Source organism: Macrobrachium rosenbergii, chromosome 16 (assembly GCF_040412425.1).
Source record: "Macrobrachium rosenbergii isolate ZJJX-2024 chromosome 16, ASM4041242v1, whole genome shotgun sequence".
NCBI lineage: Eukaryota > Metazoa > Arthropoda > Malacostraca > Decapoda > Palaemonidae > Macrobrachium > Macrobrachium rosenbergii.
This window is the reverse complement of record NC_089756.1, coordinates 4878825-4906251: the sequence shown is the minus strand read 5'-3', so window position 1 is coordinate 4906251 and position 27427 is coordinate 4878825. Positions and strand designations below refer to the sequence as shown.

General features: G+C 40.7%; 1 protein-coding gene across 3 annotated transcripts in view; it reads right to left on the bottom strand.

The window, feature by feature from the left end:
• The window catches only part of LOC136847063 (gamma-tubulin complex component 5-like), a 326992-nt gene that overhangs the window by 88125 nt on the left and 211440 nt on the right, over nt 1–27427 (bottom strand). For all 3 annotated transcript variants that reach the window (XM_067118322.1, XM_067118323.1, XM_067118324.1), the window contains one exon: nt 11999–12147. In XM_067118322.1, the coding sequence (XP_066974423.1) occupies nt 11999–12147 (149 nt within the window). The remainder of the gene's footprint in view (nt 1–11998; nt 12148–27427) is intronic.

The window sequence follows — 27427 nt, the reverse complement described above, 5'->3', positions numbered from 1 at the left end:
GCTCAGCCGACACCTAGTCTCAAACTCTGCTTTCAGGAGGGCTTCGGGAGTTTGGGAAACTGCTCACTGAATAAGGTGGATGCACAATCTGGGTCCAGCTTACCCGCCGTAAAAGTGGCGGGGCATCCTTCCAGAAATCATCGTCTCCGGGGAAGATCAGTGAGGTGGGATCAGTCTCCCGGAGCTGAGGCGACGGCTTACCTTCCGTGCATGCCTGGGCAGTTGCAAGAGCCACCTTAGTCATGCAAGGGGTTGGGACTCTATCAAACGAGAACATCGTGAAGTTCCCTTTGAAGGGGTCAACCGTATTTCTCCGTCTCCCACTCATTAAGAAAGTGCGCAGCAATGCAGACTGCGCCTGGTCCCTTGGGAAGATGACTGTCTCCTTAGGGACCTTATCCGTCTCACCTAAGCTTCCTCCGTCAACCTGGCGTAGCCTGGGTAGGGGCAGCAGGTCAGGAGGGAAGAATTCCAACTCCTGAAGTCTGCACGTGCCTAAACCCTCGATCGTTAGGGTATCTTCATGCCGGGGAGCATGAAGGGCCAACCGCCAAGGATTTCCCTTGTCAAAGGGAGGAGGAGTGGAGGCATCCGGAATGGGGTGGGACAGTGATGACCCCCGGGCGCATGAACCCGGAGAGCATACTCTCCTGGCTCTGCAACCTCTCCGTAAGCTTATCAGCTTAGCATCTACCTCGAGGTAAACTTCTGCAGAAGTATATCAGCAAACTCCTCTGGATCAAAGGCAGGTTGGCGAGGAGGGGCTAGCCTTAGCTGCCCTCGAACTCGCTCCCTTAGCAGAGGAGTGGCCTTGCTTGTGGAAGCCACGGACTAGTAGCCTGTGGCTTCACCTGAGGAAAGGGGTTGCTGCGGGAGGTTGCGGACTTATAGCCCTTCTCCTTCAAGTCTTCTTCAACTTGGGGACAGCTGATCTTGACCTGTCCTCCAAGTAAGAAGACTTTTGGAAACCCTGAAATGAAGATGCGGTGGATGAAGGGAATCAAAAAGGAAGCCTGCCCCACTGCCTCACTTACCTCCCTACCTACCTCCTGGTCCTGTTCTGTATTCATCGGCTCCAGGTCAAGGTTTATGGCCGCCACTTCCTCCGACACCGCCACGTACAAATTTTCGTCCTGGGAGGCTGGTTTCTACCTGGATCTGTTCGATGAGAGGAGCGGCGACTTCTGATGGAACAGCCGCTGAGATCCGGCGCGCGGGGTAAAAGGAGGTTCGGATGTTCTCATCCAGAACATATGGCTTCCCGACAGGACATTCCTTCCAAAACCAGCCACCCAGGCCTAAGGAACCCAAGGCATCGCTGCGGGAAGTTTGGTCGGCCTGGAAGAAAACAGGGACTTACTAAACCGGACAGCGCTCAGTGAAGAGATATATAAGCAATATATCAGGAACATAACACTAAAACAAGCAAGGCAACCAGGTAAACTAAAGGCAGTAACTATAGGCTTACCGACTCGTCCTGGATAAGCTCGTAAAGAGCAAAGCAAACCTCACAACCGTCCGGGTGCCCACGATCAGGTCGTCTATCCGGACTGCACAGCCCGAATGGGAGCGGCAGACAACATGCCCATAGGGCTGGTGCAGCACTGCAGTGCACCGGGCTCCTGACAGCGTACCTGTCTGTAAGTGGTAGACGGTATATGAACATACTAATTTAAAGCGCGCCGGAGCAGACCCGGCGGAGATAGGGACCTTAAACTATTTAGCAGGTAATGGAGCATGCTAATTAATTTATACGGACCTGCGGAGCATTCGGCGGGACGATAAATTAGAGCAAAACATGACACACTAAATTAAGGAGCACCGGAGAGACATTCGATGGAGTAGGACCTTAACCTAGGATCATGCAACTCTTAATTGTAAAATCAAATTAAATATATAATTATTGCTGCGAGTCCGGTAGTAAGTAAATGGTTAACAACATAGGATAGCAGTACACTGCTGGTCGTGTGTTCGGTGTGGACCCCTCCGAGATCCCGTGCCTCCACCACTTGGTTACAGCGGAAGGGGCGGGGTAAATCATTACCCCAGTTATCATACAGTTAGAGAACTAGGTGTGACTCAGGCCAACCTACTGAAAACCAAAACCACCGGGTGGTAACAGGTAAGAAGGCAACGGGAGGACCGGGGGCGGAGCAGAACCAGCTAGGAAGTGTTTAAACACTGGTGATCGGAGTTCAGCCCGACCCGGAGGAGAGCGAACCAACGAAACACTAGCCGAGTGGGTGACACTAGAACGGAGGCCAGGAGGGTGGATGACTCTCAACTGGGAACCGGACTAGTCCCAGCGGGGTGACGATCGAAGAGACCGGCGTCCCACACGCAGGGGAGATGACACACCACTAGCAAAGTCAGGAGGCAGTACTTAGAAGGTGGAATCAGGGAGTTATGTTCAAGTGGACGGGGACACCCCAGACACTGACTGTAACTCCCCACGGGCGCCCGAAACAGGCGTATTGACTTCCCACACGCAGGGAGACTCATGACACTCACCAAAAGTACTAGGTTAGGTCAGGATAATAGCACTAGTCTAAAGCAACGCCAAACTCTCACCCCTCCTCTGAAGGCACAGCCCAGACAGTAAAAGGGAGGAGAGAGGAGAGGAAGAGGGGTGGAAGGGAGAGAAATTCCCATGCAGAAGCAGTCCAACCAACAACCGACACATAGGGCAGAAGGGCAATGCATAAAGAAGATCCCCCTTTTATTTTCCTCTCTCCCTCATTAGAGGGAGGGGGGATGGGGGCTTCAGATGCCCTAGCAAACCCAAAACAAACAGCGGTAAGGCGGATGGAACAACAAACAGGAACTCCCTCGACCAGCCCACCCCTCCTCCCCCCGCTCAGCGACATAGTTGGGAGAGATGGGAGCTAAGACAATGCCAAAGCCTAACCTGAATAGCCTAACCCACCGATTGGAGCGAGAGGGCTAGGCTAGGATCCCCAATTTCTGATAAGTACTGCTAAAGTTAACCAATAACAACATAAATACACGTAATATAATCAAATATACAAAAATATAAGAACTTTTGCTAGCGTATAGCCTAACAGAGCAAGGCGAACAGGAGGTGGGCAGCCAACTGGTTGCTCCTGACGCCAAGCCCGGACCCTAATAAATCCAAAATTATCCATGTCATCCACTACACTACAAATCAGAGAAACTGACAAAAAGCAAGCACCACCTTGGAGGAATCTACTCCCGCGAGAGCCTGGTATAAGCTATGAATTAATTGTAAGAACCAAAATAAGGGGAGGAAGCCTCCGTGAGGAAAAACGCTAATCAAGGTACCAGGTCCCGCCCGACATAGATAAATGCCTCCAAAAAGGAACTTCTTGAAGGGGAATTATGAAACATGAATAAAATTGTTGACCGAGAGAAACCCCTGCAGAAACAAGCTGCAAGGGTGTACCTCAAGGTCATCATGGCGGAGGCGCGAACGCATGGGAGCACCGGATATATGACCCTGTAAATATTAACTTACGGGCCAATAACAGCCTCACTGATAATAAAACCCCACAAGAAGATGGTACTTAACTTCATAACGGTGAAACTGCTTGAAGACATGGTTAATCCAAGTAAATATGGCAAAAAAACCAGCACAAGAAAAAGCCTTCTTAAAGGAAAAAACGTGCTAGAATGGAATGAGTACAGATGGCGCTGGGGTCGCCGGTTGGCGGGCAGGTGAGTGCGGCGTTAGATCGGCTCCTCACGTTCCAGGGTTTTTTGTCATTGGGATGTCTACAGAGTGCAGTCCTGTGGCAGTGACAACAATCACTCACCCTTATCTATACCGACGTCTATTTCATAATAGATGTTCGATCTGGGGGTAGTAACCCCAGCATTCCTGACAGCTTTTTTCTCTGGTATATTTAGCAATATCTATACCTAGAAATTCGTGCTTGATGGGTATTTCACCGGCTGACACAGGGACGAGCTCAGAAACCACAGTTTCTCTCTCTCTCTCTCTCTCTCTCTCTCTCAAACAGTATACATATTACTTTAATTTAAAGAAAACAGCAAAATATCAATGAAACACTTTTTCACTTATAGCATCCATTTATACTGTGCTTAGACTTGGATATAAAAACACAGTTCTCTCTCTCTCTCTCTCTCTCTCTCTCTCTCTCAGTATACATATATTTTAATAAAAAAATACAGTAATTAGTGAATACGAAAAAAAACGAATTGGTGATAATTTTAGAGATACCGCCAAAAGAAAAATCCTCAAATAAGTGAAATTGCCCCCCGCGGACAAGTGAATGATGTGTAGTAACTGTCAGCTCAACCATAAGGCTAATGATAAAAATTGTGAAGCATATAAATATGAACAGTCAGCAGTAAATAACTAATGTTGAACAAATAAGTATTGGATGTGCCTAACAACAGTTGGGCCAATCAAAGAGCTATGCAAGAGCTCTAAACCCGTTACCCCATACTACCACAAGGGGACCAGTGGGGCCACCTTCTCCTGCAGTAGGTGTATCAACCCCTGTGGTAGAGGCCCAGGTATCTGGGTCAGGTGCTCAGTCACTGAAGGCAAGAACACATTCAACCAAAGCAGGCAAGCTGCCTGTGGTTGGAAATGAGTCTCCTCCAGATGGTAATGCTTTCCCATCATCTCTTCCATTACTCCTACTTTTAAAGTAGTAAATCTACCACAGGCAAAGTCTCTGCCTGATCTAATGGAGTCGGAACAAATAAGAAACCCCAAGAGAGGAAGGACTCCTTCAGGTTCTCGCCCTTCTACTCCAAATAAATTTGCTTCAACATATAACAGCTGTAGTGTGCTTAGCTCAAGTGAAGCAAGTACTTCAATGGAACCTAAAAACCAAGGTAAAGAGATGGCTTAAATTACAACTGCAGATATTCATCATCCTCTTAAAGAAAATCAAACTAGGAGAAATAAAGATCGCAAGGGTAGTCATACAAAGCCATCTATTTCCAGGCCACCCAAAGAGGAAAAAAGAAAGGCTTTCAAATCTAATTCATAATGACTCTCAACATCCTACAGTGGAACTGTAAAGGATTGCATTCTCATGCTGAAAATCTCAAGGTCCTTTTGAGAAAAGATAATCCTGGTGTAATTTGCTTGCAGGAGGCTCAGTTAGGCCCATAGTAGTTCAATCCTAGACTTAATTATGAGATCTTCACCTCTACCCCTCCAGTGGGTGATCGAACACATGGAGGAGCTGCTATTGTTGTGAGCAAATCACTGGAATGCTCGCCTGTAGCCCTCAGTACAAACTTACAGGCTGTTGTTCTTAAGATCATATTAGACAAGCGAATTACTGTGTGTTCCATCTACATGCCTCCTAGATCTAACTTCTCAAATGCTTACATCCAATCACTAATTTATCAACTGCCCACATACTTAAGATAATGAAGCAAATTTATAGAAGACATCATTAATATAATAATAATATTGTGCTTTTAATTGATAGTACTATGACTTAACATAATATATATTTTAATTCTTACTCTGCTATTGATCTGAGTATTTGCTCCTCTGCAGTAGGTTTAGATTTTATTTGGTCAGTAAAAGAATTTTTAAATAGCAGTGATCACTTTCCCATTCTTTTAAAGTATGCCAGAAATACCCCCACAGAAATGCCACAGTTAAAAGGGCAGTTATAAGCATTTTAGGAGTGTATATAGCCTACTTAAGATTAACAGTAGTAGGAGAGTACTGTAATGTATGGGTTACTTTGGGTGTTTTGGGATGATGGTTTTGGGTGTATTTTTTTTTTTAAATATTAAATTGTTTTAGTATGATAATTTAAGGTATATTTTTGTTTGAACTATCAAATTAAGCAATGAAATGTTAAAATAGGCAGTTATAAGCATTTTAGTTTAAGAGGTACATGGTATTTGGCAGTTATAAGCCAGTTATAAGCATTTTTAGAAGGGATTTTTGCATTTCTGCAATAGGTTCTGGAACCTATTCCCACGTAAAAATGGGGGCCCACTGTATACAAACTTTTGCATTTTCACACACTCTTGATGAATGACCAAACTTGAAACAGTTAAAGCATTGGATAGGTTTCGGGAGGAAGGATCTTACTCGCACTCTTTCATTTTCAAAGTTTACATGGGATGGCAGGTTAGGGTCTTCAAAGTTCAAAATTATCATATTGGCAATGGATGTCTTTTTCACTTTCCATACTGCTGATCGGCTCATTTCACAGATTTCACTTTCCATGAACTCATATAAATCTTTGTCAAAAATGACACCTCTGCCATAACTAAAATTCAGGTGGGGTCTGATTTCTTTAATCATATCATGCCCAGAAGGATTCATTACAGATAGCATTTGAGCTTGTGTTTTTGATTTAGCATGTATGAGCACTGTACCTTTTCCAAACATAGATATATCTCCACTCTTTATTCTCCCCACCTTCTTCTGGGGGTACTTGCAGAACATGTAATAATTGTAGTTTTCCTCCTTAGCTGTAGCAACTAGCACATAGGAGGTTTGGGAGTTCTGGATGGTGTGGCGGGATTTTAAAACACAAAAAACAATACACAACACAGATACACCGAACATATAACCACATACAATACTCACTATGATCCTCGGTTGCTGGGAGATGGTTGAGGGTGTCCACGGTCGCCAACACAGTAGACAAAATTACACAAACAAACCCGGAAAACAGACTTCCAACCAAAAAAAAAACCAGCAAAAAGAAAGAGACACATGCACAGACAACAAAACATCCAACACAAAACACTCGACTCACGGAACATACAATAATCAACCATCAATGTCCGCCTTGCACAGAACTCAGCTCAAGACTCTCCCAAAACCGAAAAAAAACTCCCTCGACATTTGCACAGACAGACAGCACCGTAAACAACCTAACAACCTCATCCCTCTTCCAACAACCGAAGCACTCACTAACGACAATTACACTCTCTCTCTCTCTCTCTCTCACAAAACGTTGGGAAATGCTAAATAAAAACAAATTTATTCATCCCTCTATATTTCTCCCCCTTTTAGCATTTCCCAACCAACACCTTTCACACCTCTTTCAAATCGCCTTCACGCAACACCCATGGATGCTCACTAGCAGGTCCTCTAGATCGCGTTCATGGGCACGCAATCATTCTCTCAGAATCACTCTCTCTTCTAGCAACATTCAAACTCACATCTTCTCCTCCATTCTCTCTCAGATTCACGCTTTCTTCTTCACTATTACCACTCTCAATTTCATCCACAATCTCATCTATACCCTCTAACTTGTTCCCAAATACCTCCCCCAATTCTTCAACTAACCCAGCCCATTCGCTCATTGACCTTTCCAATTCTTGCAACGATTCATTCATGCTTTCAATCACTCGTATATTACTGCTACGCTCTCTTATTCTTACACTTTCGCTCACCGCCAACCGTTCACTAACCCCTACACGTTCAGTCAACTCAGTTATATCAAACCCGCATATGCTATACATTCTATTCATACCATCCCATTCATCCATATTACACGCTTTATCACTCATTTTCACTTTGGCACTCACACCCCTATCACACAACTTACGACCATTCCGTTCACTTACGTTCTTCCCTTTCTTACGTTTTCTACCATACTCTATCAAAACAAATTGCTTCATGCACTCGTCAGTCTTTCCAGCAAAGCCTCCCTCATGCAACAACCCCTCACGTACATGCATCACATGCACCGCTTGCATCCTGGAGGATCCACCCATTTGAACCCCCTTCACACTCAGTTTCCCGAATTCGCTGTCACAGTCACCCTCTTTCGTCTACATACACTTGATACATGCCCTTCCATTCCACATTCGACACACTTCGCTCTCGGTTCTGAACACATTCTCGCATAATGCCCATTCTTACCACAGTTGCCACATATTACATTCACTCGGGTACCCCTACAACCATTAGCAATATGACCCACCTGTCCGCACCTGTAGCATTTAACCCCCCTATCTTTCGTACACTCCCTTACCAAATGTCCCGGTTGCCCACACCAAACACGCTCCCAAAGCCCACCTACACTCATTCTTTGTATGTCCTTCCTTTCCACATCTAAAACACTTTGCTCGACTTCCACTCAACGACCTTCCCCTTTGTACACTACTATCCCTAACCCATCCAACCCGTTGTTCCCTTACAAACCCACCATTCATCCTCCCTGGCACCTCCACATTACTTGCTCTTACACTCCTATCTATTACACTATCGGCCATTCTCATTGGGCCCCTCAACACTGCATCCCTATAGCTTCGAACTCTGGTACTCTCTCATCTACCCCAGCCCTTACACTTACACTTCTGCTCTCTTTTATAACCCTGTCAAGCTCATAATCTTCTACAATTTCCAAAATTTCTCCCCAAGTCAACCTTTCATTCGTCCATCTTTTCTTCTCCTTCCACTTCAAGTTCACAAATTCTCTAACTCCATCTGGCACTGTCCCTAACAACTTCCGTACTAACTCCTTACATTCATCTATCCCATCATCCCCAAACTTCTTCCTTGCCAACGTCTCCAGCCTACAAGCATACAGTGACAAGGTTTCCCCAGCTTTCATTCTTGCCTCATCAAATTCATTCTTCCTCTTATACTTAACACTCGCTTTCATACGCCTCGCTTGCTCAACTAGTCTAGCTTTCACCTTGTCATACTCAACATCCCCCACACTCATAATAACCCTATACATATCAAGCAAAAAACCAGTCAAATATTCTCCTAATTCTCGGGCCCACACTCTCTTACTTTCCCCATACTTATCCTGACAAAACCTTTCATACTCCCTAAAGAAATCATGCACATCCCTACTTCCATACTCATTATACTTTTCACACCGGGGTACCTCCCTCACATACATAGCCTTTCTCACTTCTTTCTCACTTCTTTCTCACTTTCGCTACTTTCACTCTGTCCTTTCATACCCTCTTCCGAATACAAAGAGTCCACTTCTGCACTTACATTCATCTTACTCATTACACTCTTCTTCCCCCTCTTTTTATCCACTTTTATCCACTCACCTCCATCCACCTCACTATCACTACTGCCTTCACCCTCTCCCTTCTTTCCTGCCTTTCCCACTTCCTTACCCTTCTTACCAGTTTCCTTTCCCTTTCCCTTCTTCCCTTTTTCTTCCCCTGACTTATCCTTACTTTCCCTCCGTTCCTTCCCTTGCTTTTCATTCCCCTTTTCCTTACCCTGCCTTTCATTCTCTCGTTTCTTACTTCCTATTTCCACATCACTTTCATCACTCAAGCTTCCATTCACTTCTTCCTCCTTTTCTTTCTCTCTTGCCCCTTCACACGTTCCAGAGAACCTGCCTCCAACAGCCCCTTCTCCAAAAACACCCTTGAACATACCTTTCACCATTTCTTCCACACCTTTCATCATTCCCTCCAACTTTTTATCCACCCTCTCTTCCATTCTCTCTTCTGACTCTTTCATCTCCCCTTTCATTTCTTCTTTTGCACTTCTTAGCATTCCCCCCATCTCCTCCAACTGACTCCTCAACTCCTCATTCTCACTCCTCAGCCTCCCATTCTCCTCCTCCAGCCTACCCTGGAGTTCCCTAGCCACTCGGAGTTCCTCTCTCAGTTTCTCTATCTCACTCATCCTGACCTCTTACTCTCACTCTACCCACCACAAACAATCCTAACGGCTATTATACAACAGCCCACGTTGGCGCCAAATTTTATGTGGCGGGATTTTAAAACACAAAAAACAATACACAACACAGATACACGAACATATAACCACATACAATACTCACTATGATCCTCGGTTGCTGGGAGATGGTTGAGGGTGTCCACGGTCGCCAACACAGTAGACAAAATTACACAAACAAACCCGGAAAACAGACTTCCAAACAAAAAAACCAGCAAAAGAAAGAGACACATGCACAGACAACAATAACATCCAACAGAAAACACTCGACTCACGGAACATACAATAATCTACCATCAATGTCCGCCTTGCACAGAACTCAGCTCAAGACTCTCCCAAAACCGAAAAAAACTCCTCGACATTTGCACAGACAGACAGCACTGTAAACAACCTAACGACCTCATCCTCTTCCAACAACCAAGCACTCACTAACGACAATTACTCTCTCTCTCTCTCTCTCTCTCTCTCTCTCTCTCTCTCTCTCTCTCTCTCTCTCTCTCTCTCTCTCTCACAAAACGTTGGGAAATGCTAAATAAAAACAAATTTATTCATCCCTCTATAATGGGGCATTATCCTGTGTTTTCTGACAGGTATCTTGAACCCATTCAGATGGTACATATATATCTAAATTTTTAAGTGCTTTATATGTCAGAGCTCCTTTTGCACAGTATTGATATTAACTACTAGCCTTTATGGTGTCTTCATATTTATCAAAAGTAACCCATGCTTCTCATTTTAATTCAATTTCTAGGAAATTCATCCAGATTTCAATTATGGTTCCAAAGGGATGAAAAACTGTCAAAATAGTTTCATAGTAGCAATGGACTGTTATGTCTATAACATGAAGCACTCGCACACTTTTAACATTTGGTACTAAGCAAAAGTTGTCAGAGGAGGAGGTTCCAGCAGTTATCAACTGTGCTGAGACAATACCATCAAAAGGCCCAGGGGTACTCGAATCTTTATTTTTACTTGTCATAAAGATTTGAGGAAATGAAAAAAATTAAACCTGAAAACTTTAAAAAGATATCATTTGCCAATGGCACAAGTGAAAACCAACTCCCAAATATCTGTGTCCCTACCCTACCCCACAGGGGATCGTACAACATGATTAAAGTAGCCCAAGTGTAAGCCAAACCTGCTTGCTAGGACTGAGAGTATTACAAGAATACAATTATCCCCACCCTAATCATGTTATGGGCAAACTGGATAAAATGCTGAGAGTCCTATCCCCAGAACCAGACCCCCAGGAATCCATGGTCCATCCCTAAAGAACAGTTCTGTGTTTGAGCTATCAATCTGATATCTCTCAGGTCTGAACATTATCAGGCAGTTGATGGTTCTACCACAGTTCCCACTATTTAGCTTTGGACACACTGTAAACCAATTCTAAGCTATGATATCTTTTCCTGTTTATCAGGTCCAATATTATTTTACAAAAAGTGGAAAATTCCACAAAATTTGTCCAAAGAAATATATAATAATATATGAGACTCTTGGAATCAAACCTGGGACCAAATTCCTGGGGTTCAAGAGCCCCCTCACCACGTCAAGTGGTCCCACATCGAGGGGCAAATGCAGCTATCTTTCATAAACAAGAAAGACCCCGATTTACCCTTTTGGTAACTTGAAATTATCTATCAATGTTAAAAGTGTATTGTATAATAAGTTTCAATAACAAAATGTCTAATATTATTGCCTTAATGCTAAATCTCACTGTGTTAAACAAAAAAAAGAAGCATGGCAATTACATTGCAGCCTACAAATCTATTCCTAACTTCCTGCCTTGCAAGTTTAAGAAACTAAAACTTTTCAATGGGTCTTAAAACTAAGTACTTAGCTTGACTCGTTGGTGAATACACTGCGTAGGCATATCCATTCCCGGAGCAGATCTTGGGGACAAGTGAAAACTTGGACAGACCAGAGTGTAATGAAGATGCCAGCAACTTCTTGTCACAGCTGTGCAAGTATGATGTAAGACAGGGTATGACGTAGGAACTAGGTAATCATTGTAGGACAGGAGAAAGAGCCCTCCTGTCCTGAGTCCTTTATATATATTCCATCACTGTGCCGACAAGAACTATACCTGCCGAGACCAACTATAAGAGAATTCTTTGTGATTGGTTGGTCTGTCTTATGGAGCCTTGGGGGACCATAAAAGTGTAACTCATCTGAGGATGAACAGCAGCTACACTATCAAAAATAACATATAAATTATAACTAACATAACTGCACCATGTCACATGCAACTAATCAGTGTACCACTTATAATATTTGTGACTCATGAGATTACAAGTATGTTACTGCAAAACCAACTAAATCTTAAGTACTGTATACCTCTTTCACTTTGAGATTTGGAAGATTCAAGATTATTCATACAGTCATCCAAGCAGGGTTTAATACTGAGGGCTGACAGCAGTTCTTGAGATTTTCCAATAGATGTGAGCGCCACAGCTAATGGAAGCAGTATCTTCAAACCTGTTTTCCTGAAAAGAAAAATGACAAATTTTTATAGTAATTTGTATTTTTCCTAACTATACAAACCTGAGGTCTTTTCATAGGAATATGCATCAGTGCAGCTGGAGACCAGCCATTTAACTTTAAACAAGGTGGGTATGTAGTTGACTACCTACTATGGGTGGTAGTCCCACCCACCCAGTCAGTAATCATTCACTTTGCCTTTTGGCCCAGGGAGCAGAATGGGGGGGTGGTGTGTGGTTAGCATTTAACTGTAAAGACCTCAGGTTTGCATAGCTAAGGAAAATACAAATTACTTTAAAAATTTGTCATTTGTTCCTACACAATATACAAACCATCAGTCTTTACATACAAAGACTTACTTCTAGGTGGGAGGATTCTGAGCAAGCTTCTGAACTGACTGGTAGTGTGCCTCACCTGGACCTCCTTCCTGGTCATGACATGTTGAACAAAAGTGTGAACAACAGTGTGTTCAACTGTTAGACTTCTGGACCTTTCGAAATAATGTGTGTGTAGCAACATTGCTTTGAAAAAGGCCTGGATGAACCCAGAGCGTCAGATATAACTAGAGATAGCCAACAGGATGTTTTATCGTCAGCCCCTCTCTCCCCTTGCTAGAGAGAGGGGAGGACTTGCATCTATTAATCTATCTAAGATTACAGACAGGGTACTCAGTTATGTAGGCTCACCTGCATGGCCCGCCCAACCAGCATGTAACGGATGTCTACTTGTCTCCTCTGCGAGAGGAAACGTAAAAGAGAGAAGGGAGGAGCCAGTCCCCCGATCACATTCACTCTTTGCCATCGAACACCTTAGATGAGATGCAAACTGTCCGCTATGGGAGCTGGGCAAGCTACACAACTTGTTGAGCAGCCACCACAGGACCCAGGGAAAAAGGAGTCCCAGGGCCTGTGGGCAACATCCTGAAGGTAGAAAGATGTGAGAGTGGACAGCCTAGACCACGTTCTGTCTTAATACCTGTAGAACTGACAGATTCTTCCGGAATGCAAGGGACGGACTAATGTCCCTATCTTCTTGAGGTCCTCAGAATGAACTCCTGGCTACATGTTGGGTATAGCATCTGCTCACTGATAGCTTCATGAAGCTAGAAAGAAATTGTGTTCTTGAACACTTCTTTCTTAGCCAAGCCAGTACTAAAAATTAACTTTTCTAAGGATGAGAGAGTTCTCAGTAAACTCATCCATTTGTTGCCAAAGCCCGAATGCAAGCTTGGATTCTCTTGTCGAATGGAAAAGCCCGAAAAATCCAAGAGTTGATCTCCATTCCCAAATACACAATCGATTGACTCGGGACTAATTGGGATTTGTCTAGGTTTATCAGCAGGGCCAACACTTGGGCTAACAGAAGTCTTTTTTTAGGTCCTCCGTGCAACTTGATTCTGAGGGGAGTGTAGGAGCCAGTCATCTAAATAAGAGACAAATGTTGATCCCCATGAGATGTAGCCATTCTGCTAATGGGGCGAGGACACAGGTGAAAACTTGAGGGGCTGTTGACAGTCCGAAGCACAGCGCTCGAAATTGGAAGATCTTGTCCTGGAACACAAACCGCAGACATTTTCTGGCTTCTGGGTGGACTGGAACGTGGAAATATGCGTCCTGCATGTCTATAGTTACCATCCAATCCCCTTGATGGATGGAAGACAACTGAATGGATGGTTTCCATTTTGAATTTTGTAATTTGAACATAGAAATTCAGGGCGCTGACATCCAGGACAGGTCTCCAACCTCCTGATGACTTTGGGAAAATGAATAGGCGGTTGTAAAACCACGGCGTGCTGATATCTTTGACTATTTCTATGGCCCTCTTGGTGAGCAGAGACAAGACTTCTTGTGACAAGGCCAAATTCCTCTCTGAGCCTAAAGAGTAGGCCACCAAGTTGATAGGAGAGGACACTAAGGGAGGTTTCTCCCAGAATGGGATGAAATATCCTCTGATCACCTCTAAAACCCAAGGTTTTACATTTCTGTCCTCCCACTTGCTCCAAAAATGTAGAATCCTGGCCCCCATGGTACAGAGAGGATAGTATCCTCACTTGCGAGAGGAAGGTTTGCTTGCTGATTTCTTGATTGGTCGAACGGATCTTGAATAAGCTAGGGAACAGGACTGGAATCTACCTCTACCGCCTCGAAATGCTTGCTGTAGAGGTGAAACCATTCTAGGTGCAAACAATGAGGAGGATGAAGAACGTCCAAACTCCTTCGGATGTTTGGTGGACTGAGCCAACAAGTCTTGAGTGGATTTGTTGCGATATGTTCTACCATAGCGCTGGGAAAGAGGCTATGCTGATCTAAAGGAGCAAAAAGAAGTGCGGATCTCTGGGAGGGAGTGACCCCTTTTGAAGTGAATGAACACCACTGCTCTCGTTTCGTAAGTATTCCCACCGCGAACAAGGCTGCCAGCTCCTGGGGTCCATCCCTGATCGCCTTATCCACGCATGAGAGCACTCCTGGCCAGTCTGTAGCAAAGTTATCTTGGAGAGAGGCACAGTCTTCTATTTTCTTCGCTAAGGGCACTGACAGCCCAATCAAGAAAACTTAAGATCTCGAAGACCTTAAAGATATCCTTTATCAAATGCTCAAATTCTGAAGCCATGAATAAGATCTTGGATGTGGACAAAGCAGATCTCCGTGACTAATCAATTAAACTGGAGAAGTCCCCTTGGGAGGAGGCAGAAACTCCCAATGACGGCACTTCTCCAGTAACATAAGACAAGTATCTCCTTTTAGATAAACGAGGAGGAGGAGCACAGAATACCGCTTTCCCCATATCCCTCTTTTCTGTCAGCCAGCTCTCAATGCCTGACAGAGCTTTCTTCGAAGAGGACGATAGAACCATCTTAGGCAGCCTCGAAGCTTCCTTTGGCTGTCTCATCATAAAAGCTGAATTCGGCAAAGATGGAGTTACTGGTGAAAAGAAGTCCGGAAAGCAAAACAAGAAGTACTTCAAAAGGGAAGCATAGGCTGAAGAAGGCTGATCCTGTTCTACGTCCTCTTCTTCAGACAAAATGGGTGAGAGTCAAATGCTCGGACTCACGAATCACTGTCGGTTTGCGTAACAGATCTAGAATGCTGTCTAAGCGTCGCTGAATCGGTTCCAGAGAAGGATTCTGAACTGAACGAGAAGTGGTGTGTGGCACCGGATGCCTGGATGAATTTGGCGCCAGCTCAGAAGGGGAGCGATCACACACTGGCAACCACGCAAGAACTAGGTGTTGATCTGGTTCCACAGGCACATCGGATCCTCTATATCCCACTGTGCGCTTGGATCCCTTGGATCCCACTAAACACTTGGATCCCACAGATCCCACTTGATGAATGGATCCTTCAGATCCCACTGGGTGAATGGATCCCTCGGATCCCGATGGATGTTTGAATCCCTCAGATCCCACTAAATATCTGGATCCCTCAGATCCCACTAAATGCCTGGATCCTTCCGATCCCATTAAATACTTGGATCCTCCAGATCCCACTAAACTGGATCCCTTGGATCCTACTGGATGCCTGGATCCCTTGGATCTACATATTTCTTGGAGACCCACTTGGGCAACAAAAACTGACGCCCTGACACAGACACTGCAGGCAACACACTAGACGGATCATCCCAAAAACTACATGAAGGTTTGGGACTCTGATCCTGATTTCTGTTCAGCTTCCACAGGATCAGAAAATCAGACTCCGCCACGGATATTGGCCTTTTCAGTGGCCTGGATACACTTTTAAAGCACCAGCTGCACTTCTGACCCGCTTTGCACTTGGATTCATTCAATCCAGAATCCAAATCACTCGATGAAAGGGCATGAACTCCGATGTGGACGCCTTTCCAGCGGCTGTCCACCGAGTCCTGAGAATCTCGAACAACAGGTTCGGTTGGGGGGCAACTACCAGTGGGTAAACCCCATCGACCTCCCTGGGACTTACAGTTTGCCTCCTCCCAGGTTTAGGGGGGTCTGACAGGGGACCTTCATCAAGGAGCATCAGTGGGACGAGTAGCCACCTCCTCCACTGACACAACACTTGCACTGAGATCACTGGCACTGAACTTATCCAGACTGACGATGGCTTTGGGTTCAGAAGGTTGGAAGTTGGACAATGGAGTCACAGGTAAAGCTAGAGGACTGGTGATAGGGGAAAATGCAGTTACAGGAGTCGCAAGGGCAAACAAAACAGGAGAACCCTGACTAACTGAATTCTTAGCTTCAGCTTAGTAGCTCCTCTCCTTCGTCTGTTTTTCTCAAGTTTATCTAAATAACTAGTCAAAGTTTTCCATTTCCCCTGATACCACTCTGTGGATTCGTCACAAGTCAAGACTGAAGAGGAATTTTGTCCTCTACACTGAAAACAAATGGTATGAGAGTCATGTTTTGATTGAAGTAAGTCTGGTATTGCAGCCTTGCTGCAAAACCTACTGCTAACCGAACTAGAGTCAGACATCTTAATAAAAGGCAAAAGTCCAAGCTAAATAAGCTAATACAATTAGCGCAATCCCTACCAAGACAAAGAATGCTTCACCAAAGTGATGAAAACCATTTGGCGAATTATAATAAATCAAATGAAATCTGAAGTCAACAACCATGTTAACTGACAACCAGCAGAAACGAATTGGGCTCGTTAGTAGTGTTGTATCTCTCACTCCCTGCAAGTGGGCAGGGTGAGTTACCTACACTAAATTATTGGAACGCTACCACGAATTTTCAAATTTAAGCGGCTGATAAATGAAACATAATAGCTATGTAGTTACTTGGTAAGTTACTTAACATAAAAATGTCATTTTTATAAAAGTGAATTACCAAGCAATTACATAGCTGATTCCACACTGACAGGAGGTGGGAACCATGGACATGTTCTAATCCAAAACATTAATAAAGATAATGACTTTGAACTAGGAAGGTTGCTAGCGTTGGGTCAATGCTTGTTGTACCTTACCTGGTAAGAGAGCTGCTTCAGGTGGGTACTGCCTCCATTATCATTATTAAAATAGCTTCACCAGACCACTGAGCTGACTATCAGCTCTCAGAGGGCTGGCCCTAAGGATTAGGATGAAATGACAAGTCTAGACTAGAAGCCTAGCACTGGGACCTAATAGGCCACTTGTCAATAATGAATGAACGGAAATGAAAATGAAATTAAAAGCTGTAAAAAGGCATGTGCTTTCATACTGGAACACACTCACACAATAAATACATTTATACTCATGCTTCCATATATACTCACTAAAAAGGTAAATTAAAATTCAAAATATATTAAGTAAAATCATAAAATTTACCTGTTTTAAAATTCATTATACTGATTGACTGATTTTTTATATTTTACCAATTAACTCACAGCTTCTCATGAACATTAAAATGGGCACTATTGAGAATGTTGAAGATTCAGACAAAATTTCTTTTATTGGTCTACTTTCAAAATTTGATAATCGCTGCAGGTTATATTTTGGACATTCACACAGTATATGCTTAACTGTTATCAACATTACAATCTGGGCATTTGGGAGGAGGGCCACATGGACTGTTCATTAAGTGTCCATGTGTCAAACGAGTATGGCCTATTCGAAGACGCGTCAGAATTACTTGTGCGTCTCTCTCTCTGGTATGACGAACTCCATTTTCCAACACTGGATTTTTTCTGTTTTCATTTATTATTTTCAGGTTCTTCATTCCACATATTTTGCCATTTTTTTACAGTGACTGTTTTTATGCATCTTGTATAGTCACTAATAGGGATGTCTACATTTGCTCTTATCATGTGGACCGCTTCTTTAGCTGCTTTATCAGCTCTTCATTCCCTTAATCCCTACATGGGCAGGGATCCAACAGATATCAATATTTTTTCCATTATTGTACAACTTATGGGGTGAAAACTTTATATGTTGTACAATATTATTTTTTTTATTATAGCTTTGAATGGCTTCTATAGCACTTCTGGAGTCGCTATAAATCACAAAATTATTACATGCGACTTCTCTAATTATTTCTATGGCTGATACTATTGCGCATAATTCAGCTGTAAATACTGAGGCATTATCTGGAAGAGAGAACTGATACATTTTGCTCTGGGATACAGCATATCCCACTCCGTATTGTGACTTAGATCCGTCGGTGCATATTGTGTAATGCGGACCTTTTTGGATTATATGTTCTACTGCATGTTGTCTGTGGTATTCTGGAGTATATGAATGACTTTTTGATAAATATTGCAAGTGTGTACAAATTCTCATTTTATTCATATTCCAAGGAGGAGGTAATTTTAATATTAAAGGTAATTGTATATACAGTATATCTTTAGCAACTCAATCTTCTAGCTCTAATTGGGAAAGGAGGTGGATGATTGTTTATGAACACATCTCTTAGTCCAAATAATTTTTTGGTTGGAGGATCATTTGTCTGAATTCTCAGAGCACTCTTCATTGTTACTAGCTCTCTATGGAGAGAGAGAGAGGTAGTTCACCACATTCAACTTGTAAAGAAGATATTGGTGATGATCGAAAAGCTCCTGAACATATTCTAAGGCCTTCATTATGAACTGGGTCTACCATTTTCAGCGTTGAGTCTGATGCCGAGCCATATATTTTACTTCCATAATCAACGATAAACAGCACTGTTGCTTTATACAACAAAGTAAGGGTATGTAAGTACCAAATACTAATCCCAAAATTTTGCTGTTTGGCCAACTGGTATACTATGGTTTCTGATTTTTACGTCTATTTCTTCACCTTTTTTCCACTTTTTATTTTTATAAAACATGATTGCTTGGGTTTTATCTATGGAAAATTTAAAGCCTACATATAAAGCCCATTTATCTATTTTTACTATGCTTTTATTAATGATTCGTTCTGCATGTTTTATTCGAGATGCTGAATAATATATGGCAAAATCATCCACATACAGGTTACTTTTAATACCAATAGGTAGATTATTACTGATATCATTAATTGCTAAAGTAAACAGTGTGCCACTAAGGACGCTTCCCTGTGGAACACCATTTTCAAGAGGAAATGTTCTAGACAGAACATCATCAACTCTCACCTGAAAACTGCGATTTGTTAAGAAGTTTTGTATAAACCTAGGTAAATGTCCACGGATGTTGTTGTTTTGTAAAGTTTTTAACATAGCATACCTCCATGTAGTATCGTATGCTTTTTCAATGTCAAAAAAGACTGCTACAGTAATTTGTTTTCGTTCAAAACCTCTACATATATGGTCTTCTAAGTTACAGAGAGAATCTAATGTAGATCTGTTACACTGTGACCCGAACTGAGTGGGAGTCAAAATTTTATTTTCTCAAATGTGCCATTTACCATTTTCTCTAGTAATTTGCATAAACAACTTGTTAAAGAAATTGGTCTGTAACTGTTTACATTACTGAGATCTTTTCCAGGTTTGGGGATTGGAATAATTATAGCTTTATGCCATTCATCAGGAAATAAATTTCGAAGCCATAAGTGGTTATAAAACTAACAAGTATGTCTTTGCCAAAGGTGCTAAATGGCAGATCATTTCAAAACAAATACTGTCACCTCCAGGGGCAGATTTATTGCTGTTCAACAGCACAAATTCTAGCTCTTCCATATTAAATTTTCTATTATAATATATATCTTCTATTGTTTCAAAATTTATTGTCATTAATTCTATATTATTTTCCTTGTGCGGAAATCCTCATCTAAATTTTTGTTGCTACTTACTTTTGCTACATTTTCACCTATTACATTACTAATTTCTTTAGGATCAAGTATTCTTTTCCCATCTTTTATTATGGCATGTCTAGGTGGTTTAACATGGGTACCACTTATTTTCCTGAATTTTTCCCATATTTTTTGTATGGGAGTATTTTTAGAGAGATCTGATACATATTTTTTCCATGAAATGATTCTTCCTTGAATTACTTCTCTTTTAAACTTTGCAGATATTTTGTTATATAGAGGTTTTAATGTATCAATTTGTAATAATAATATAGTCAGCTTTTGTTAGGTTCCTTCTAATATCAGTTATGTTTTGTTTATTTTACTGAATTTTCTATTCAAATTATTTAATCGTCTTCCAATTTGGTGTTTTATTTTTATTGATTCTGTTAGTTTTTCAGACCACCATGGGACTTTGTGTTTTGTCATAACATACTCTGTTATGTGCATATAAAGCAGTAACTAAATTTCCTTCTTCCTCTCGTGATGTTGATCCTAAGGTATGTTTACCTATTGTTGATATTGTTTTGTTGACATGTTGCAAACATAATATCATTGATTCATATTCTTTTAATAACCGTTGTATTTCTCCTAGGTGTAATCTGGTCTGTAGACCATTTACGTTCCATTATATAATATAACTATTGAAAATATTTTTTTATAGCGATAGAGTTTTACTCTCTTTTTTTTGTATTATCAATTTGAATTTTTTCTAATAATTTACTCACAACATTCATTTGTTTTTCCTTATAATATACTAAGTGCTCAATGCACATGCACCCTTTTTCATGGTTACTCAAATCTGTGGTTTCTTTTTTCTGTATTTCATAAATTTCTTATAATGTTTGTTAAACCATCTTTTGTTATGCTTTTGTTGTTATTGCATAATTCAATGAAACAATCATTACATCCACAAGCGTTATCATGTGTATTTCTCTTTTCAATTGCTCTTGTACCAATTACTGGAGATGGAGTAATCTCTTCTCCCTTGACATAATCATTATCATCTATGGTGCAGTTCTCTTTCACTTCTTCAGTGTTCTCGACATTTGCCTTCATAGGTTTTACTATTATTTTAGGAAATAAAGGTATATTTTTAGCTTGTTTTTGTTTTTGTTCCTTTTTCATCTCCTTTATCTTTGGTTTAACTGATGTTTCTCTAATAATAGTTGGTTTCTTCGTTTTGGGTGGTGTTCTCTCCAAAGGCCTTTTTTTGTCTTTAATTTCCAGTCTATCACTACCCTCTTCTGTTACTTTAGTAGCAGCATCCTCCCGTGTTTTCATTTGCTTTAACATTTCAAATGAATTGGATAAAATATTATCCATCTCATTTGTACCTGTTTCTTTATTCTTTACCATTTTATTTTCTATTTCTAAATTATTAATTTTTTCTTGAAATTTACTTTTCGGTGCTCTGTTATTTCTATCTGTTTGCATTTTTGCTTCATTTTTTGCTCTTGTTATTGAAGAATATGTATGTTTCTTAGATGGATCTTGAATTCCTCTCACTTTTAATTCCAACTTAGCCTCTTTTATAGACATCCCCGTTTGTTCTTGTAGTATTTTCAATTCCGTATTGTATATATAATACATGCATTCTTTGGATCTTGCACGTTGATTTTGCCCACAGTTTACACACTTAGGTTCACTGCACTTCCACTGCGTGGTATGTTCAGTAGATCCATAATAAGCGCATACCGGTTCATTTCTACAATTTTTCTGTGTGTCCATACTTACTGCAATTTTGACACTGCAGTGGTTTTGGGACATAGGGCCTCAACTCTCCATTTTGGCCTAAAATTTTTATTTTTTGAGGTAGATCTTCACCCTCAAATTTTATTTTTGCTATTTTTGTTTGTCTATTGCTGTTTTTACTTGGTACAGCATATACAGTGAACCCCCCGTATTCGCGGGGGACACGTCCCACACGCCCCCGCAAATAGCTAAAATCCGCGAATACTTAAAACCCCTCTAAAAACACTTACAACTGCCCATTTTGATAGTTTAAACAGAAAAACCCTGTAAAAATGCATATACCTGAGTTTTTTAATAGTTTTATCACAAAAAGTACATTTATTCATGAAAATTATATGAAAGTACAGTAATTAGTGAATATTTCTCAGTGAAAAATACCGCGAATGGGCGAATTTTCCGCGAATGATGGCTAGATATGTTCCACAGAGAAAACCGGAAATGTGCGAGTCCACGAACCATGAGAAAGCGAATACAGGGGGTTTACTGTACCTCACAATCTTGGACATTTGGTATCTTTTTTTGAGAGTCCAATAGCATTTTCTTATCGACTGGTTCGTTATTGTTTTCAGGAAGTACAATGGTACCCTGAATGCTGTTCATAGTATTGTGTTGTTTCACTTTTATGTTAATAGTGTCTATATTTCTCATAGACAAATAGTCCTCGGACTGACTTTTTGTTGTGGCTTCCATACGCCAAGTTTTTTCCTTTATTTGTCTTAATGACATATCTGTTATTGGATGTCTATCTAATAAATAATTTTCTAGTTTTAGGGCTGGAATATTTTGGTCAGCTTCCATGGTTAGAAACCTTGACCAACTTCCATTCCCAAAGAGGGAGTCGAAGTGAGTCAAGGTTGGGTCATGTCGGTATTTACTCCTTTTGGGAGTTTTATAGGGTATTAAGGTTTTAATACCACTCTGATTTGGACTATTTGGATTATCCAAAGAATGTCTTTTTCCATGCTAGAAGATCTGCTATGTGCCAGAACAATGCCATCAGAGGGTCCAGGGGTACTTAAAAAAAAAAAAAAAATAAATAAATAAATAAACCTGAAAACCTTAAAAAGATATCATCAGCCTTTCATGGAGTTTATTCTTCCACCAATGGCACAAGTGAAAACTGATTCCCAAATGTCCGCTCCCTACCCTACCCCTCAGGGAATGGCACAACATGATTCGAGTGGCCCAAGTGTAAGCCAAACCCGCTTGCTAGGACTGAAAGTATTTCAAGAATACAATCATCCCCACCCTAATCATATCATGGGCAAACAGGATAGAATGCCAAGAGTCCTATCCCTAGAACCTGACACCACTGGAATCCGTGGTCTAGCCCTAAAGAATAGTTCCGCCTTTGAGCTATCAATCTGATAACTCTTAGGTCTGAACATTATCGGGTAGTTGATGGTCCTACCACAGTTCTCACTATTTAGCTTCGGATATAAACCCATTCCCAGCTATGATATCTTTTCCTATTTATCAGGTCCAATAAATTTTAGTAACAGTGGAAAATTCCACATAATTTAATCCAAACAAACATATAATGCCATATGGGACTCTTGGACTTAAACCCAGGAACAGATTCCTGGGGAATATCCTACTATTAGCCTAAAACAGTGATGGCCGAATATCAGATGAAAAGGTAGTCTCGGCCACATAAAACAGAAAAACAGATAAGAGAATTATTTTCTGTAAAGTTTATATCTTTTAAGTTGTAAATAAGCCTAGAATTGGTTAAGCAAGAACCTTCTAAGAAATCCTCTATTCTTAGCTTAACATAGATTAAACTAGAATCATTACCCTAAGCTATACAAAACAGTAGTTTGGGTTAGTCAAACAAATTAGTTCATAGCAGTTAGTCTGAATGGCATGGCAATTGGAATTAAAAATTTCACTTGACCATTGCAAAAGGACTAGCAGTGTATAAGTAATACAGCCATGTACAGGTATCTCCCCTTCCATCCGATCTATTTGTAGAATCGTCTCAACGTCTTTTTTACAGCTTCTTTATTCTGCGTCTCTTTCTCTTTGTTCTGAAATGCTTTTTCATGAACGAACAGTGTTTTATATTTTGACTAGTACAACTCTTAGTTATTATGTCTCTATGTTTTAGAATGTATTTGCAACACTAGCGCATTTACACTTCGTAGACGATAAAGGTCAAATTAGATCAATTTAAACTATCTACTGTACAGGTAAAGACGTACAGAGAATTAATAAGTTGTAAAAATGTGTGAGCGCTAACTATGAACAAGAGAGAGAGAGAGAGAGAGAGAGAGAGAGAGAGAGAACCAACACGAACGGTAAAGAATCGCCTGGTTCAAGGGTTGTCCTTAGTTAAGAGAGTGAAATTATTTATCAATTATTACGGAGAGAGAGAGAGAGAGAGAGAGAGAGAGAGAGAGAGAGAGAGAGAGAGAGAGAGAGAGAGAGAGAGAGAGAGAGAGAGAGAGAGAGAGAGAGAGAGAGATTGTCCTTACTTGAAATGTCAAGTTATATTATTTATGGATTATTACGGAGAGAGAGAGAGCAGGACCATTTCGATGGCAATGTTCACTCCATATTTTTTTTAATAAGAATGTGAACTCCATGTAAAGATTCCTCTACTTCCTCCACAGGGTTAACCTGGGAGGTATTGACGACTGATGTTAATGGGTTTTGGCCCAAACATTGATGCTGTTCAGAGGAAGGGTTAAATATATGCTGCCGGAGTTCTGCTGGAAAGATAATCTCCCCCCTTCCTCACCCCTACTGAACCCTAGGCCCCACTGAGACAGCTTAAAAGGAGCTGTTTCGTCCTTAAAACTTGCTGGCAGGAGCATACTACAGATCTTGCCCAAATTTGGCGACCAAGCAAATTTGCCTTTTTTTTACAAGGACTATGCTCATGGCAGGTGGTATGGGCCATACCCACTGGCAAAAAGTAAACCGAGCAATTTGCTACGGAATACTTGAATTGAGGATCCTGCCTAATGGCGGCCCTGTAGCGATATAAGGCAAGTTGTTGTTAGAAGCTAGTTAGAATTAATTGTTTTTAAGTGAGGGACACTTCTGTAGTTCCTCATATAGTTTCCATATTACAGGTTAATTTGATTACAATTGGGCAGTTTTAATACATTTAATTAAATATCTATGTTAAACCTTCAAAGGTTTATGTTAGTTTTGATACCTGTACATGGCTGTATTACTTATACACTGCTAGTACTTTTGCAATGGTTAAGTGAAATTTTTAATTCCAATTGCCATGCCATTCAGACTAACTGCTATGAATTAATTTGTTTGACTAACCCAAACTACTGTTTTGTATAGCTTAGGGTAATGATTCTAGTTTAATCTATGTTAAGCTAAGAATAGAGGATTTCTTAGAAGGTTCTTGCTTAACCAATTCTAGTCTTATTTACAACTTAAAAGATATAAACTTTACAGAAAATAATTCTCTTATCTGTTTTTCTGTTTTATGTGGCCGAGACTACCTTTTCATCTGATATTCGGCCATCACTGTATTAGGCTAATAGTAGGATATTCCTTACAAGGGGGTTCCTACTTAATATGGTTAGGCTACTGTCTGTTCTGGATTTATATCACCTTTAAGGATATAGGCTACACAAGACCCTACTATAGTCGATTCACTTAAGGTAGATTCTTGGCCCTATGAGACATTTGTTTGGCGGCCTCTGATTGGCTGGTACAGGGAGGTCTGCAGCTCGCTCAGTTTCATTTTAACGTTTGTAGTTCAGAAAACTTGAAATATCTTTATATTTCTTCATTTATCTCACGTTTTACACAAGATAGGACAGTTTTGGTCATACCATAGAATTCGGTATTAATTGTACAACTAAATCATGATTTCCTGAAACCAGTAAGATAAAACACAAAGAAACAACGAGTAGAAGTGTCGAGAGAAGCATTTCATTCTTTATACCTGTTTTTACATATCATCGGATTTTGCATCATTGATGCGATCAAGATAAAATAAAACTAGTGTTTTCATACAATAAATTCACCCTGAATACGCTGATGCTTTCAGATTTTAGATGCGTGTGATATGTGAAGAGAAAATGAAGAATATGTCGTATTATGTTGCATCCGTACTTGACTCAGTTTGGCAGTAGAAACCGAGAGACGGTGATCTGCAAACAGCGAGAGCGTTGAGGCGCCGTTGACATTGCCAATTAGCGATATGAGAAGTTTGGAGTTTCGACAATATTTACCGTATTATTATGTCATTACATTTTCTGTAAATAAATGCATAGAATTCACATTATGACTGTCGAACTTTTTCACTCCAATACCATATATGCCCGTCTTTCTGAACATATCTGACAAGAAAAAATGAATAATCATATGGATGCATCTGGTTGTGTTGGCTTCAATTTAGTCTAGATGAGAAATTTGCATTCTGTAGGCTACATGATAAATAACAAGCTAAATAATTATGAGTTCATTATTATGGCCGCTTGCTTCTTTGGTCAATAACACGAAAAGCTGATGGTTTTTATATGTTCATTCAATGAACAAAAGTACATCTTTTTATTTCTTACCATAAAATCTATTGGCGCTGTAACGAATATAAAATTCTGTCTTTTTCAGAATTTGTTTGAGCTGCTCTTACACCAGAACGTTTATTCCTCTATATACATGTTATATTTGATAACTGTGCAGGCCTGTTATTTATCATGTAGCCTACAGTATGCAAATTTCTCACCTAGCCTAAATTGAAGCCAACACATCCAGATGCATCCATATAATTATTAATTTTTTTCTTATCAGATATGTCCAGACGTACGGACATAATTATATGATACTGGAGTGAAAAAGTTCGACATTCATAATGGGAATTCTATGCCTTTATTTACAGAAAATGTAGACATAATAATACAGTAAATATTGTCAAAACTGTTAACTTCTCATATTGCTAACTGGCAACTGTCAACGGCGCCTCAGCTTTGCAGATCACCGTCTCTCGGTTTCTACTGCCAAACTGAGTCATGAATGGATGCAACATAATAAGACATATTCTTCATTTTCTCTTCACATATCACACGCATCTAAAATCTGAAAGCACCAGCGTATTCAGGGTGAATTTGTTGTATGAAAACACTAGTTTTATTTTATCTTGATCGCATCAATGATGCAAAATCCGATGAGATGTAAAAACAGGTATAAAGAATGAAATGCTTCTCTCTTCACTTTTACTCGTTGTAATTCCTTTGTGTTTTATCTTACTGATTTCAGGAAATCATGATTTAGTTGTACAATTAATACCGAATTCTATGGTATGACCAAAACTGTCCTATCTTGTGTAAAACGTGAGATAAATGAAGAAATATAAAGATATTTCAAGTTTTCTGAACTACATACATTAAAATGCAGCAGTTAGCGAGCTGCAGACCTCCCTGTACCAGCCAATCAGAGGCCGCCAAACAAACGTCTCTTAGGCCCAAGAATCTACCTTAAGTGAATCGGCTATAGCATGTAACCTAACAGATACGTTACCGAGTCATAACAAACTGGGTTATTTTATTTAGGCTAGGATACTGTTTATGTATAATCCTAGGCTTATTTGTTCTTTCTTAACCTAGTATAAGGTACTGCCTAATCCAAATTATTATAACCTTATAATTTATTCAAGTATTTGTCTAACCCTGTTTGTGTTTATATCCAATCCTAGGCTATTTGGTTTACTATATAAAACAGTAATCACTATTGTGTAACCTTATTAGTGAAACCTTATAACCAGGTTATAACTTACTCTAATCTAGGCTACTGCCTAATCTGGATTATTTTATTCACACTTAAGTGTATGGGTTACATAAACAAAACACAATTAGCCTACCTTTG